This window comes from Acanthochromis polyacanthus, chromosome 18 (genome assembly GCF_021347895.1).
Source record: "Acanthochromis polyacanthus isolate Apoly-LR-REF ecotype Palm Island chromosome 18, KAUST_Apoly_ChrSc, whole genome shotgun sequence".
NCBI lineage: Eukaryota > Metazoa > Chordata > Actinopteri > Pomacentridae > Acanthochromis > Acanthochromis polyacanthus.
Genome location: NC_067130.1, coordinates 34806915 through 34822156, shown reverse-complemented (window position 1 = coordinate 34822156; position 15242 = coordinate 34806915). Strand labels below are relative to the sequence as shown.

The following is a 15242-nucleotide window of genomic DNA, read 5'->3' as shown; positions in this document are numbered from 1 at the left end:
AGATAGATCCACCATCCAGTTTATGTAAGTTGGGTGGAGAAGTAACAGCTGAATGTTGTGCAGGACTCCACGTTTGAAGTGATCTATTTGGACTCGGCTGGGGAGACGTGCACGATGCTGGCGGCTTGTTTCAGTGCAGCCAGAGGAGATGGGCCGGATCGTCGGCGCAGAGGTCTGCAGGACCAGTGGGACCAGGTGGTGAATCCTCATTCATTCAATGCGGAACCAACACATAGGACTGTGGAGACTAAAATGATGGGAACAGTGGAACCTCCATGTGAGGACTACCCACAATATTTTGGTATTTGGGATAACCACTATTCTGATACAACTACTAAAAGAGTTGAGACTGTTACAGTTCCAACAGATGAACCTTGTGATGATGAAACAACCACCCTGTATGATCAAGCCACCACTGTCTGTCTCACCAGCATGACCACAACAACAACAGTTGTGTCAACTGTAACACCTTGTGATGATCAGACAACATCCCCATTGACAAAACCCAAAACTCGCACTAAGAAAAAGCCCAGGCGTCTCGGTCCCCATTGGATGAGATGGCCCATAACGCACACTAAGAAAAGGCTGAGGCATCCCAGCAGGCCCTCCATGCCTGTGACATGGCGTCGCGGTCCCCGTCCCCCCAGGCGTCGCGGTCCCCGTCCCCCCAGGCGTCGCGGTCCCCGTCCCCCCAGGCGTCGCGGTCCCCGTCCCCCCAGGCGTCGCGGTCCCCGTCCCCCCAGGCGTCGCGGTCCCCGTCCCCCCAGGCGTCGCGGTCCCCGTCCCCCCAGGCGTCGCGGTCCCCGTCCCCCCAGGCGTCGCGGTCCCCGTCCGCCGCGGATGAGATGGCCCATAACGCACACTAAGAAAAGGCTGAGGCGTCCCAGCAGGCCCTCCATGCCTGTGACCAGGCGTCGCGGTCCCCGTCCGCCGCGGATGAGATGGCCCATAACGCACACTAAGAAAAGGCTGAGGCGTCCCAGCAGGCCCTCCATGCCTGTGACCAGGCGTCGCGGTCCCCGTCCGCCGCGGATGAGATGGCCCATAACGCACACTAAGAAAAGGCTGAGGCGTCCCAGCAGGCCCTCCATGCCTGTGACCAGGCGTCGCGGTCCCCGTCCGCCGCGGATGAGATGGCCCATAACGCACACTAAGAAAAGGCTGAGGCGTCCCAGCAGGCCCTCCATGCCTGTGACCAGGCGTCGCGGTCCCCGTCCCCCGCGGATGAGATGGCCCATAACGCACACTAAGAAAAGGCTGAGGCGTCCCAGCAGGCCCTCCATGCCTGTGACAAGGCGTCGCGGTCCCCGTCCCCCAGGCGTCGCGGTCCCCGTCCCCCCAGGCGTCGCGGTCCCCGTCCCCCCAGGCGTCGCGGTCCCCGTCCCCCCAGGCGTCGCGGTCCCCGTCCCCCCAGGCGTCGCGGTCCCCGTCCCCCCAGGCGTCGCGGTCCCCGTCCCCCCAGGCGTCGCGGTCCCCGTCCCCCAGGCGTCGCGGTCCCCGTCCCCCAGGCGTCGCGGTCCCCGTCCCCCCAGGCGTCGCGGTCCCATAACGCACACTAAGAAAAGGCTGAGGCGTCCCAGCAGGCCCTCCATGCCTGTGACGAGGCGTCCCCCCAGGCGTCGCTTGCCCCCGAGGCGTCCCCCCAGGCGTCGCTTGCCCCCGAGGCGTCCCCCCAGGCGTCGCTTGCCCCCGAGGCGTCCCCCCAGGCGTCGCTTGCCCCCGAGGCGTCCCCCCAGGCGTCGCTTGCCCCCGAGGCGTCCCCCCAGGCGTCGCTTGCCCCCGAGGCGTCCCCCCAGGCGTCGCTTGCCCAGGCCCACGAGACCCTCCCGGCCCAAGCCCCGGCCCACGAGACCCTCCCGGCCCAAGCCCCGGCCCACGAGACCCTCCCGGCCCTCTGGCAGGCCCAAGCCCCGGCCCACGAGACCCTCCCGGCCCAAGCCCCGGCCCACGAGACCCTCCCGGCCCAAGCCCCGGCCCACGAGACCCTCCCGGCCCAAGCCCCGGCCCACGAGACCCTCCCGGCCCAAGCCCCGGCCCACGAGACCCTCCCGGCCCAAGCCCCGGCCCACGAGACCCTCCCGGCCCTCTGGCAGGCCCAACCCCCGGCCCACGAGACCCTCCCGGCCCTCTGGCAGGCCCAACCCCCGGCCCACGAGACCCTCCCGGCGGAAGCCCAGGCCCTCTGGCAGGCCCAAGCCCAGGCCCCGGCCCACGAGACCCTCCCGGCGGAAGCCCAGGCCCTCTGGCAGGCCCAAGCCCAGGCCCCGGCCCACGAGACCCTCCCGGCGGAAGCCCAGGCCCTCTGGCAGGCCCAGGCCCAGGCCCCGGCCCCGGCCCACGAGACCCTCCCGGCGGAAGCCCAGGCCCTCTGGCAGGCCCAGGCCCAAGCCCCGGCCCCGGCCCACGAGACCCTCCCGGCGGAAGCCCAGGCCCTCTGGCAGGCCCAAGCCCAGGCCCCGGCCCCGGCCCACGAGACCCTCCCGGCGGAAGCCCAGGCCCTCTGGCAGGCCCAAGCCCAGGCCCCGGCCCCGGCCCACGAGACCCTCCCGGCGGAAGCCCAGGCCCTCTGGCAGGCCCAAGCCCAGGCCCCGGCCCCGGCCCACGAGACCCTCCCGGCGGAAGCCCCGGCCCCGGCCCACGAGACCCTCCCGGCGGAAGCCCCGGCCCTCTGGCAGGCCCAAGCCCAGGCCCCGGCCCACGAGACCCTCCCGGCGGAAGCCCCGGCCCTCTGGCAGGCCCAGGCCCAAGCCCCGGCCCCGGCCCACGAGACCCTCCCGGCGGAAGCCCCGGCCCTCTGGCAGGCCCAGGCCCAAGCCCCGGCCCCGGCCCACGAGACCCTCCCGGCGGAAGCCCCGGCCCTCTGGCAGGCCCAGGCCCAAGCCCCGGCCCCGGCCCACGAGACCCTCCCGGCGGAAGCCCCGGCCCTCTGGCAGGCCCAGGCCCAAGCCCCGGCCCCGGCCCACGAGACCCTCCCGGCGGAAGCCCAGGCCCTCTGGCAGGCCCAAGCCCCGGCCCACGAGACCCTCCCGGCGGAAGCCCAGGCCCTCTGGCAGGCCCAAGCCCCGGCCCACGAGACCCTCCCGGCGGAAGCCCAGGCCCTCTGGCAGGCCCAAGCCCCGGCCCACGAGACCCTCCCGGCGGAAGCCCAGGCCCTCTGGCAGGCCCAAGCCCCGGCCCACGAGACCCTCCCGGCGGAAGCCCAGGCCCTCTGGCAGGCCCAAGCCCCGGCCCACGAGACCCTCCCGGCGGAAGCCCAGGCCCTCTGCCAGGCCCAAGCCCAAGCCCCGGCCCACGAGACCCTCCCGGCGGAAGCCCAGGCCCTCTGCCAGGCCCAAGCCCAGGCCCCGGCCCCGGCCCACGAGACCCTCCCGGCGGAAGCCCAGGCCCTCTGGCAGGCCCAAGCCCAAGCCCCGGCCCCGGCCCACGAGACCCTCCCGGCGGAAGCCCAGGCCCTCTGGCAGGCCCAAGCCCAAGCCCCGGCCCCGGCCCACGAGACCCTCCCGGCGGAAGCCCAGGCCCTCTGGCAGGCCCAAGCCCAAGCCCCGGCCCCGGCCCACGAGACCCTCGCGGCGGAAGCCCAGGCCCTCTGGCAGGCCCAAGCCCAAGCCCCGGCCCACGAGACCCTCCCGGCGGAAGCCCAGGCCCTCTGGCAGGCCCAAGCCCCGGCCCCGGCCCACGAGACCCTCCCGGCGGAAGCCCAGGCCCTCTGGCAGGCCCAAGCCCAGGCCCCGGCCCCGGCCCACGAGACCCTCCCGGCGGAAGCCCAGGCCCTCTGGCAGGCCCAAGCCCAGGCCCCGGCCCCGGCCCACGAGACCCTCCCGGCGGAAGCCCCGGCCCTCTGGCAGGCCCAAGCCCAGGCCCCGGCCCCGGCCCACGAGACCCTCCCGGCGGAAGCCCCGGCCCTCTGGCAGGCCCAAGCCCAGGCCCCGGCCCCGGCCCACGAGACCCTCCCGGCGGAAGCCCCGGCCCTCTGGCAGGCCCAAGCCCAGGCCCCGGCCCCGGCCCACGAGACCCTCCCGGCGGAAGCCCCGGCCCTCTGGCAGGCCCAAGCCCAGGCCCCGGCCCCGGCCCACGAGACCCTCCCGGCGGAAGCCCCGGCCCTCTGGCAGGCCCAAGCCCAAGCCCCGGCCCCGGCCCACGAGACCCTCCCGGCGGAAGCCCCGGCCCTCTGGCAGGCCCAAGCCCAAGCCCCGGCCCCGGCCCACGAGACCCTCCCGGCGGAAGCCCCGGCCCTCTGGCAGGCCCAGGCCCAAGCCCCGGCCCACGAGACCCTCCCGGCGGAAGCCCCGGCCCTCTGGCAGGCCCAGGCCCAAGCCCCGGCCCCGGCCCACGAGACCCTCCCGGCGGAAGCCCCGGCCCTCTGGCAGGCCCAGGCCCAAGCCCCGGCCCACGAGACCCTCCCGGCGGAAGCCCAGGCCCTCTGGCAGGCCCAGGCCCAAGCCCCGGCCCCGGCCCACGAGACCCTCCCGGCGGAAGCCCAGGCCCTCTGGCAGGCCCAAGCCCCGGCCCACGAGACCCTCCCGGCGGAAGCCCAGGCCCTCTGGCAGGCCCAAGCCCCGGCCCACGAGACCCTCCCGGCGGAAGCCCAGGCCCTCTGGCAGGCCCAAGCCCCGGCCCACGAGACCCTCCCGGCGGAAGCCCAGGCCCTCTGGCAGGCCCAAGCCCCGGCCCACGAGACCCTCCCGGCGGAAGCCCAGGCCCTCTGGCAGGCCCAAGCCCAGGCCCCGGCCCCGGCCCACGAGACCCTCCCGGCGGAAGCCCAGGCCCTCTGGCAGGCCCAAGCCCAAGCCCCGGCCCCGGCCCACGAGACCCTCCCGGCGGAAGCCCAGGCCCTCTGGCAGGCCCAAGCCCAAGCCCCGGCCCCGGCCCACGAGACCCTCCCGGCGGAAGCCCAGGCCCTCTGGCAGGCCCAAGCCCAAGCCCCGGCCCCGGCCCACGAGACCCTCCCGGCGGAAGCCCAGGCCCTCTGGCAGGCCCAAGCCCCGGCCCCGGCCCACGAGACCCTCCCGGCGGAAGCCCAGGCCCTCTGGCAGGCCCAAGCCCAAGCCCCGGCCCCGGCCCACGAGACCCTCCCGGCGGAAGCCCAGGCCCTCTGGCAGGCCCAAGCCCAAGCCCCGGCCCCGGCCCACGAGACCCTCCCGGCGGAAGCCCAGGCCCTCTGGCAGGCCCAAGCCCAAGCCCCGGCCCCGGCCCACGAGACCCTCCCGGCGGAAGCCCAGGCCCTCTGGCAGGCCCAAGCCCAAGCCCCGGCCCCGGCCCACGAGACCCTCCCGGCGGAAGCCCAGGCCCTCTGGCAGGCCCAAGCCCCGGCCCCGGCCCACGAGACCCTCCCGGCGGAAGCCCAGGCCCTCTGGCAGGCCCAAGCCCAGGCCCCGGCCCTGGCCCACGAGACCCTCCCGGCGGAAGCCCAGGCCCTCTGGCAGGCCCAAGCCCAGGCCCCGGCCCCGGCCCACGAGACCCTCCCGGCGGAAGCCCCGGCCCTCTGGCAGGCCCAAGCCCAGGCCCCGGCCCCGGCCCACGAGACCCTCCCGGCGGAAGCCCCGGCCCTCTGGCAGGCCCAAGCCCAGGCCCCGGCCCCGGCCCACGAGACCCTCCCGGCGGAAGCCCCGGCCCTCTGGCAGGCCCAAGCCCAGGCCCCGGCCCCGGCCCACGAGACCCTCCCGGCGGAAGCCCCGGCCCTCTGGCAGGCCCAAGCCCAGGCCCCGGCCCCGGCCCACGAGACCCTCCCGGCGGAAGCCCCGGCCCTCTGGCAGGCCCAAGCCCAAGCCCCGGCCCCGGCCCACGAGACCCTCCCGGCGGAAGCCCCGGCCCTCTGGCAGGCCCAAGCCCAAGCCCCGGCCCCGGCCCACGAGACCCTCCCGGCGGAAGCCCCGGCCCTCTGGCAGGCCCAGGCCCAAGCCCCGGCCCACGAGACCCTCCCGGCGGAAGCCCCGGCCCTCTGGCAGGCCCAGGCCCAAGCCCCGGCCCCGGCCCACGAGACCCTCCCGGCGGAAGCCCCGGCCCTCTGGCAGGCCCAGGCCCAAGCCCCGGCCCACGAGACCCTCCCGGCGGAAGCCCAGGCCCTCTGGCAGGCCCAGGCCCAAGCCCCGGCCCCGGCCCACGAGACCCTCCCGGCGGAAGCCCAGGCCCTCTGGCAGGCCCAAGCCCCGGCCCACGAGACCCTCCCGGCGGAAGCCCAGGCCCTCTGGCAGGCCCAAGCCCCGGCCCACGAGACCCTCCCGGCGGAAGCCCAGGCCCTCTGCCAGGCCCAAGCCCCGGCCCACGAGACCCTCCCGGCGGAAGCCCAGGCCCTCTGCCAGGCCCAAGCCCCGGCCCACGAGACCCTCCCGGCGGAAGCCCAGGCCCTCTGCCAGGCCCAAGCCCCGGCCCACGAGACCCTCCCGGCGGAAGCCCAGGCCCTCTGGCAGGCCCAAGCCCAGGCCCCGGCCCCGGCCCACGAGACCCTCCCGGCGGAAGCCCAGGCCCTCTGGCAGGCCCAAGCCCAAGCCCCGGCCCCGGCCCACGAGACCCTCCCGGCGGAAGCCCAGGCCCTCTGGCAGGCCCAAGCCCAAGCCCCGGCCCCGGCCCACGAGACCCTCCCGGCGGAAGCCCAGGCCCTCTGGCAGGCCCAAGCCCAAGCCCCGGCCCACGAGACCCTCCCGGCGGAAGCCCAGGCCCTCTGGCAGGCCCAAGCCCCGGCCCCGGCCCACGAGACCCTCCCGGCGGAAGCCCAGGCCCTCTGGCAGGCCCAAGCCCCGGCCCCGGCCCACGAGACCCTCCCGGCGGAAGCCCAGGCCCTCTGGCAGGCCCAAGCCCCGGCCCCGGCCCACGAGACCCTCCCGGCGGAAGCCCAGGCCCTCTGGCAGGCCCAAGCCCAGGCCCCGGCCCCGGCCCACGAGACCCTCCCGGCGGAAGCCCAGGCCCTCTGGCAGGCCCAAGCCCCGGCCCACGAGACCCTCCCGGCGGAAGCCCCGGCCCTCTGGCAGGCCCAAGCCCAGGCCCCGGCCCCGGCCCACGAGACCCTCCCGGCGGAAGCCCCGGCCCTCTGGCAGGCCCAAGCCCAGGCCCCGGCCCCGGCCCACGAGACCCTCCCGGCGGAAGCCCCGGCCCTCTGGCAGGCCCAAGCCCAGGCCCCGGCCCCGGCCCACGAGACCCTCCCGGCGGAAGCCCCGGCCCTCTGGCAGGCCCAAGCCCAGGCCCCGGCCCCGGCCCACGAGACCCTCCCGGCGGAAGCCCCGGCCCTCTGGCAGGCCCAAGCCCAGGCCCCGGCCCCGGCCCACGAGACCCTCCCGGCGGAAGCCCCGGCCCTCTGGCAGGCCCAAGCCCAGGCCCCGGCCCCGGCCCACGAGACCCTCCCGGCGGAAGCCCCGGCCCTCTGGCAGGCCCAAGCCCAGGCCCCGGCCCCGGCCCACGAGACCCTCCCGGCGGAAGCCCCGGCCCTCTGGCAGGCCCAAGCCCAGGCCCCGGCCCCGGCCCACGAGACCCTCCCGGCGGAAGCCCCGGCCCTCTGGCAGGCCCAAGCCCAAGCCCCGGCCCCGGCCCACGAGACCCTCCCGGCGGAAGCCCCGGCCCTCTGGCAGGCCCAAGCCCCGGCCCCGGCCCACGAGACCCTCCCGGCGGAAGCCCAGGCCCTCTGGCAGGCCCAAGCCCCGGCCCCGGCCCACGAGACCCTCCCGGCGGAAGCCCCGGCCCTCTGGCAGGCCCAAGCCCCGGCCCCGGCCCACGAGACCCTCCCGGCGGAAGCCCAGGCCCTCTGGCAGGCCCAAGCCCAAGCCCCGGCCCCGGCCCACGAGACCCTCCCGGCGGAAGCCCAGGCCCTCTGGCAGGCCCAAGCCCAAGCCCCGGCCCCGGCCCACGAGACCCTCCCGGCGGAAGCCCAGGCCCTCTGGCAGGCCCAAGCCCAAGCCCCGGCCCCGGCCCACGAGACCCTCCCGGCGGAAGCCCAGGCCCTCTGGCAGGCCCAAGCCCAAGCCCCGGCCCCGGCCCACGAGACCCTCCCGGCGGAAGCCCAGGCCCTCTGGCAGGCCCAAGCCCAAGCCCCGGCCCCGGCCCACGAGACCCTCCCGGCGGAAGCCCAGGCCCTCTGGCAGGCCCAAGCCCAAGCCCCGGCCCCGGCCCACGAGACCCTCCCGGCGGAAGCCCAGGCCCTCTGGCAGGCCCAAGCCCAAGCTGCCCTGATTTCCATGGAGAGATGTTCCCTTGCATCCAATACTTGAATCTCTTGACTAACTGAAATAAATTATCGTTTTGCATCAGACCCAGTTTGATTTAATTTTTTTTTTAATGCAGTTGACAAAACTCTAACTGCAACCAGAAGTAACTTCCAGGATAGAAGTTGGGTTTCTTTGTCTTCCCTGAGTGTTTTGTGAGCCTGAGGGTGTTAAGTGTGTTTTCATTTAGCATCTGCTTTTATGCAATGATGCGGACTTGAGTGGATCCAACCTGGGTAAAACAAGTTGAAGTGAGATCAGGACTGGTGCCAACATGCAGTGTGAATTTAGTTCAGGTTTATTTGCCTCTTTGTCAGTGTAAAGATTCTCAGTGAGCTGGTTTTAGTCTCTAAGATCTGCAGATTAAATGTTTTTAAGTTCCTTCATCACTGGGGGTTGAGTCTAGCTATGGACCAGCCCTGTTTTATCAGGTGTTGACCTGAGGTAGGCGGGGGAGCTGTTTATTGGACTTCTTTTTTTTTTTTTTTTTTTTTTTTTTAAATGCAGGCACCAATTCAAAGCCAGTGGGCTGACATGCTGTGTTCTGGAAGCAGTTATGCATGATTACAAGAGCCTGGACCAGGAGTTCAGCTTTGTTTGGACAGGAAGAGTCTGATCATCCTGGTGTACAGGATGAATTGACATGAAGAGCAACAGGACACAAGACTTGAAGGTTAACAGGTCATTGATCATGGCACCCGAATTTCTGGAGGGCTCTATTGGTCTGAGCTGGGTTGATTCGAGTTGCATGCTGGTTTCTTGTATCAAACTGGTTGGGAGGATGAGGAGCTCAGAATGGAAGAGGCTGAGCTGAAGGTGGTTTCATCCATACCCAGATACCTGTAAGGTGTCTGGGAAGGACCATGTGGTCATCTGGGCTGAACAGGAAGAGTCTGGCATCAACAGAGACAGTGTGAGGAACCATGGGAGAGGATTATTGTTTAAGAGGACTGAGCAGTGACCCTTGAGAAACCCCTGAAACCCCTGTAGATGGACTGAAAACATCACACTTCTCCCCTTCAAGGCACACTGAAGTAGCTTCCTGAGAGGTAGAACATGAACTAGTGGAGGGCTGGTCTTGAGATATCAGTGACTGTGGAGAGGAGGATTTGGTGGTTAACCGATATAACAATAGGGCTGAAGACTGTCCAGTGAAACTCAGTGATTCTGTTACAGATTGGAGTCTAGTTTGGTTGAGTAACCCTATTGAAAACTAGACTGATTTGAGTCATACAGGTTGTTTTTACAGAGATAATCGCAGACTTGGTTGAAGATGGTTTGCTCAAGTATTTTAGATGGGAAGGGCAGGAGCAAAACTGGTCTCTATTTTTCAACCTGGGCTGGATCAAGTGTAGGTTTTTTGAGTATTGGAGTGACTTCAATTGATTGAATGTGGCAGGGAACACACCTGGGAGTGAGGAGAATATATTATGAGGAGGCATGGAGGCCAAGACCACCTCAGAAAGCTGGGTTTGCATGAGGGACTGAAATTTCTTTTTTCCAATAGTGGGTTAAATAGAATTAAAACAAAGAAAATTTCTCAAATAGTATGTTAAAAATAGTTAAATAAATGCGGTAAATTAATAGGTGTTAATTACAACAGCTCAGTTATACGTTCAAAGTCAGTTATACTGTTCAATCAAAATGCGCTTTAATTGCTGATTATGCATGCATTAGTGTTCAGAGAAAAATGCAGCTTCAAGTGTAATAGCTCAAAGCAGCCAGCAGATGGTGCCACTTGCTTTGTTGTTGTTTTGTGGTAAGCGGCATAGACAAGCGGGGGTGTCCCCGGATATGAGCCGGAGCTTCCGGTCAAAGCGGCTAGGCTAGTTAGCTCGGTGGCTCTTAACAAAATGAAAAAGTGTGTCCCACAAGCATCAAGCACGAATGTTAAACAAGCTTAGATTCCATTTGACTAAGCAATGAATGTGTGTCAGGCATGAGACAGAGACGCTAAACATCTCCACTGCCGAAGCAGCTGGTTAGCTACTCCAATCGCTATCCCGGTGGTCTGAATAAGCTAAACGGTTTGGAACTTCGCAATACGGTTTAACACTATTCAGGGCAAAATATCAACTTCTGGAGCTTCTGCAGCAAACCGGATTTCACCAAAAGGCATTATAATAAATCTAGTCGACAAACAGTAACAGCTCAAAGAGCTAATCCAGCACAGATGGCTAGGCTATTTAGCAACATATGCACAGTGGCGTTCTAGCAAACAACATGGTACCACAGGAAAGAAGCTTTCCAAAAACAGCTCAGGGAGCTAATCACCAACAGTTTAACAAGGTTCAGATACAGCACGATCATTAGGCTATTCAAAAAACTCACCCGCTGAACGGGTGTCTGACAGCCGTGGCGGACACAGCTGACTGCAACTTCCACGTGCTGTTTGTTTTGACACGTGACCTATCAAAATGGCTTCTCGCTGACGTGACGTGCAGGGAGCCTTCAGCAACACACAGGTGATTTAAACAATCGTTGTAAAATACGATATTAATTTCGAGCGAATGAGAGCAGTTTCATGCAGCAAGATATGCACAAATATAGTTCAAAGAAAGACATATATGCTCACGATCAGTGGATAAAAGGGCCAAAATGGATGTGGATTGAATACCTATGAATCAATTTAATGTGTTTCAATGTTCAGAAAGGGTTTATTTCCGGCTCACGTGGGGCACCAATATATGTAGGAATAACTCCTTGTTAAGGGTAATTATGCACTTGTTTATTAATGGGGTACCACCTCGTTAGAGGAATTAATTGACATTAATTAAAAATTTATTAAGTTGAAATTTTAGTCAATTGATCAGTCTAATATCTGAAGCTGCGAATTCTTGGAAAAAGTGACTCAGATCAGACACACAAACGACAAAGAGACTAATTTTGGTCTAAATGAAGTACATTAATTGACTAATCTAATGACAATACAGTGATTGATACAGTATATGTATAATGTGTTTGTGTGTGAGATAATAGGTGTGTGTGTGACAGTGACTCAGATTTGCATTTCTAACTAGAATTATGGACTGAGTAATCAGACCGCTGAAGATATGAGATGATTAATAATTTGGAATATGAACGGATGGTAAGTGATTAAACGGAGTTATTAAAAATGAAATATCAAGCTATTTAGAAGTTACTAATGATGTCAACCCGAAAGTTCAGATCACACACAGCGTCAGCTGGTCTTACTGTGTTGAAGAATGGCCGCTCAAAGCCGTGGCTGGGACAGTGTTGTGTCTGCACGAAGCTTAACTACACGTCTTGGTGGAAACTCCAAGCCGTGAAGTCTGTCGCTAGACAGTGTCTCGGCGTCCTGCCTTCTGATAGCCGTTGAGCGCCACTGGTCCTAGCAGACGGTGGAGGAGAGCCAGAGTGGTTCTCTTCTTTTTCCACGGGGTTGACTTCACCAAAAATAGCTTGATAAAATTGCAGGCTCTGGTTCTGTCTGCCGTCGATTCAGCTGAATAAAAGATCAGACGTCTGAGCAGAGCCACGGCAAAATTGAAAGTATAAAACTGGAACGGGATCTGATTGGTTCTTATAAAAAAAAACTAAATCGCCGGTAAAACAAAGTGACCCCAGCGGGTTGAAGTGAGCGAAGATATCTATTCTTTGATTAAAAAGATTAAAGAAATCGCAGCTATCAGAGGCCGGCTCTGAGGCTGGGGTAAACTTCGAATAAGCAAGGAAGAAGAAAAGAAGGCGCCAAAAAAAGGAATTGCTCGGACGTAGGTTCTTGTAGCAAGTCAGAAGAGAAGAGGGTGAACAAAGGGACCTGAGGGTATTTAAACCTGTGCTGACCAGAGGGGTGGAGAGCTGGAAGTTTCGGTGCGACATTCTATGGTTCTGGAGACCCCCCCCCGTGTCTCCGGGAGAGGAGAGCTGAGATCTTGATCAAATAGTGGATTAAAATATTAAAACGTGCAAAAAGAACGGTCTGTTTACTTTCCCATGATCCTTAAAACATACTTTAAACAGTCAAAGGTAACATACTACTGAGTATACAAGCTAATCTAAAAATATGAGTTATTAGTTCATATGTTTGTGTGCTTTATCTACTATTATATGTGTCACAGTGCAAATATGATAACATAACATACATGAGATGGAGAATCAAACAGTTTTCATTGTCTCTGCAACCTGGATTAAACAGAATTAATGATTAAAACACAGAAATTCATGATAATGTCATGGCATTCCGACGTCAAGAGGGGGCAATGTTGAGCTGTGGAAGAAAAAGTGAGTTAACCACACATCATGTATCTTTCAAAATACTGAAGCTAGAAAAACGAGAGTTGATTCAAAATGCGTAATAAATTCTTGTTATGACATTGGCAATCACAAGATCGTCAAATATATTTCTGAAACATGAGTTTTGAGAGAAGTCCGGTCTCTGCACAGAGAGAAAAGTCTCTGCAGCCTTTCAGGGCAACAGGAGGTCATTAAAATATTTATGACTCTTATCTGATTGGAGAGGCCTAGAGGAGTCAGAGACAGAGGTTCAAAGGAGGGGGGAAATAGTTCATCAAAGCATTCCGGAGGTGCCAAACAGTCTTTTAAAAAGCTGTGAAAGCTCTGTGTCCAATTCCCAGCTCTCTGCAAAAGGTCTGAATCTTCCTGTGGAGGCTAGCAGCACAAGGAAATGTACACGTCCCAATTTTTCTTAGAGAAATACATGTGAGAGTTTGCCAAAAGGAGGTTTTCTTAACCAGGGTCAGATGTCATCATAAATGAACTTAGGATGTCTCTGGGTCATAAAAATCCACTTTGGAGCACTCTGTTTGTTTAAGCCTCTCTGTGGAGAGAGAATTTGTCTTTATCTGAGGTGAGATCACCCCAGGAATTTCCAGGCCTCTTTAATATGCATGTCCCCCACACTCTGAACTTAAGCCAGTATTAAAGTGACCCGGGTGTTACCTCACAGCTAACTAACCAGTATTTGCCCAGCTTAGTATAGTCTTGTCCTCTCACTACATCAACATCTGAACCACAAGCAAAACTCACCAGATGTTCTCTAAGAGTGAAAACAAGCGTCTTCATGCACTTTCAACATCTGAGGAGCTGAACAGACAGTTGTAGGAACACAGCCTTTGGAATTCCAGAGAAGATGGCAAACTCAGATAAAGAACAGAACTCTCTTCTCTCCCTACAGGAAGAACGATTCCCCAGTTTCTGGGGGAAATTGGGACATATGGTTCTTTGTGTTTTCATTTACAGGAAAAGATATAGAGACCTTCTGCAGAGAGATGGAGTTCCCTGCAAAAGAACATTAAACACCTGGCAGAACCTTTCTGAAAGACAATAACTCTCACTTTATGCTTAAATGCTTTGTTGGACAAACACATTAATCAGGCTCTAACCAAACCCTTCCCCATCTCTCAGAAATGCTCTCTCTCCCATCTTCCACCAGATCTGATAAGGGAGTCGTAAATTTTACGGCTCTGCTGAAGGCTGGTACAGGCACACTGTCTCCAACTTAAGGAACTGAACATCTTCAAAATTCATATTTCTGAGATGTATTTTGTATTTTCAATTGTACCAAAGTTACTGAAAGTACTTCATCTGTAGCAAAAATGACAATTCTACCCCTTACAGAAGCCCAGATATTAAATATGCTCTTTAATCATTTCTTCCACAGGATACAATGACTTTGGAATGAATTCCATTATTAACCTCTGAATTTATTTTGTATTCAGGTTGAAAGGATGAAAACTTGTGTTCTTCATTACCAAATATATGGCATGTTGTATCTTCACTGTGACATATTTTAATATCTAGAGCACATAAACATATAGTTATGAACTACATCATTCACATAATATTCACATATGTGTTAACCTGTACATTGCTTAACTGGATTATGGTGAGAGATAGACGTTTACTCGTCAATATCATATTTTTAATCCATTCTTGGTCAGCTCCCTGCTCCTCTTGAAACAAAGGGAGTCAGATTTCGAGTGCAAAATCGTGCTGAAAAAGCTCCTCTCCACCAGAAGGTCCTCCCCTGAGCTGGACCAACAGATAAATTCAGCCGAGCCTCCTCCTCTCCCTCTTCTTCCTCTGTCTTCCCCCTGAGAAGCATCTCACTATTTCTTATCTAAGACGTGTTTTTTCTATCTTCTAAAGTTTCTTTGTTCCAGGGCTTGGACTCACATTCTACGCCGAATTCATTCTTTTATCCGTGATTTTTGGACAAGAACTGATTAGGAACCAGCTCCCATTTTTCCTAATTTTGGCTCATTTTCAACATCCATTCCTTTTACTCGGCTAAGGCCTGAGAGCCATCATTTTTAATCAAGGGACATTTCCATCAACCGGACCCCGGCTTCCTCAGCTGACAACACCCGAGACCTGCTGGTCCAGGTCCACTTGCACCGAACCGATCGCCCACAGCAGGACATCAATGCGTTGCCATAAAGACGATACACCGCTCCAGAACCGGCAAGTCCAGGCGCGTTGTAAGGAGTCACCTAAAGGCCCGCACGTCCCAGCCAGGAGGAGACTCTGACAGATGGTTCTGACAGTAAGACCAGCTGGGCTTCTCTGATTCTGATCTGGGTTGATTTTCACTAACCACCTGATTACCTAAATTAATTTAATCCGTTTATTGTTTTACGAATCGCTCCTAGTCCGAATTACCGTTTTATTGAATCCGCTGTCTGGTTCCTTTACCATAATCCTCATATTTCTGATATGCAGAACTGAATCTCACCACACACACACACGTCACATTTCTCACTGTATATAGACTTCACCTGTAATTATTTTGATAGATAGGTGTTTTCCTAAAAACATCAATAGTAGAGCAGAGTCAGCAGGAGGGGGCCAGTTCCCTCCCACTGTCTCACTGCCAACCAATCAGAACCTTTATTTACCACGAGGCATCTCATTTAGACAAGTTCTTTATACTCTTCACACTTCAGCATATCTGCCCAGGTACTCCTCCTGGTCCCTTCTACAGTAGCAGACTGATCTTCTCACATCATGCTTACTGTCTCTAGAGCTGATCCTTCCAGCTGTGGGGCAGTTTAATTTTAATTCAACATT

The 15242-nt window shown here is 60.4% G+C and overlaps 2 protein-coding genes across 3 annotated transcripts in view; one reads left to right on the top strand and one right to left on the bottom strand.

The window, feature by feature from the left end:
- LOC127530965 (serine/arginine repetitive matrix protein 1-like) overlaps positions 1-11529 on the top strand; it is a 35092-nt gene extending 23563 nt beyond the window's left edge. The window contains exons 6-8 of the mRNA XM_051938971.1: positions 64-1344; positions 1584-2089; positions 11523-11529. Of these exons, the coding sequence (XP_051794931.1) occupies positions 64-1344; positions 1584-2089; positions 11523-11529 (1794 nt within the window). The remainder of the gene's footprint in view (positions 1-63; positions 1345-1583; positions 2090-11522) is intronic.
- The window catches only part of LOC127530897 (uncharacterized), a 199775-nt gene that overhangs the window by 126899 nt on the left and 57634 nt on the right, over positions 1-15242 (bottom strand). The window lies entirely within an intron of this gene.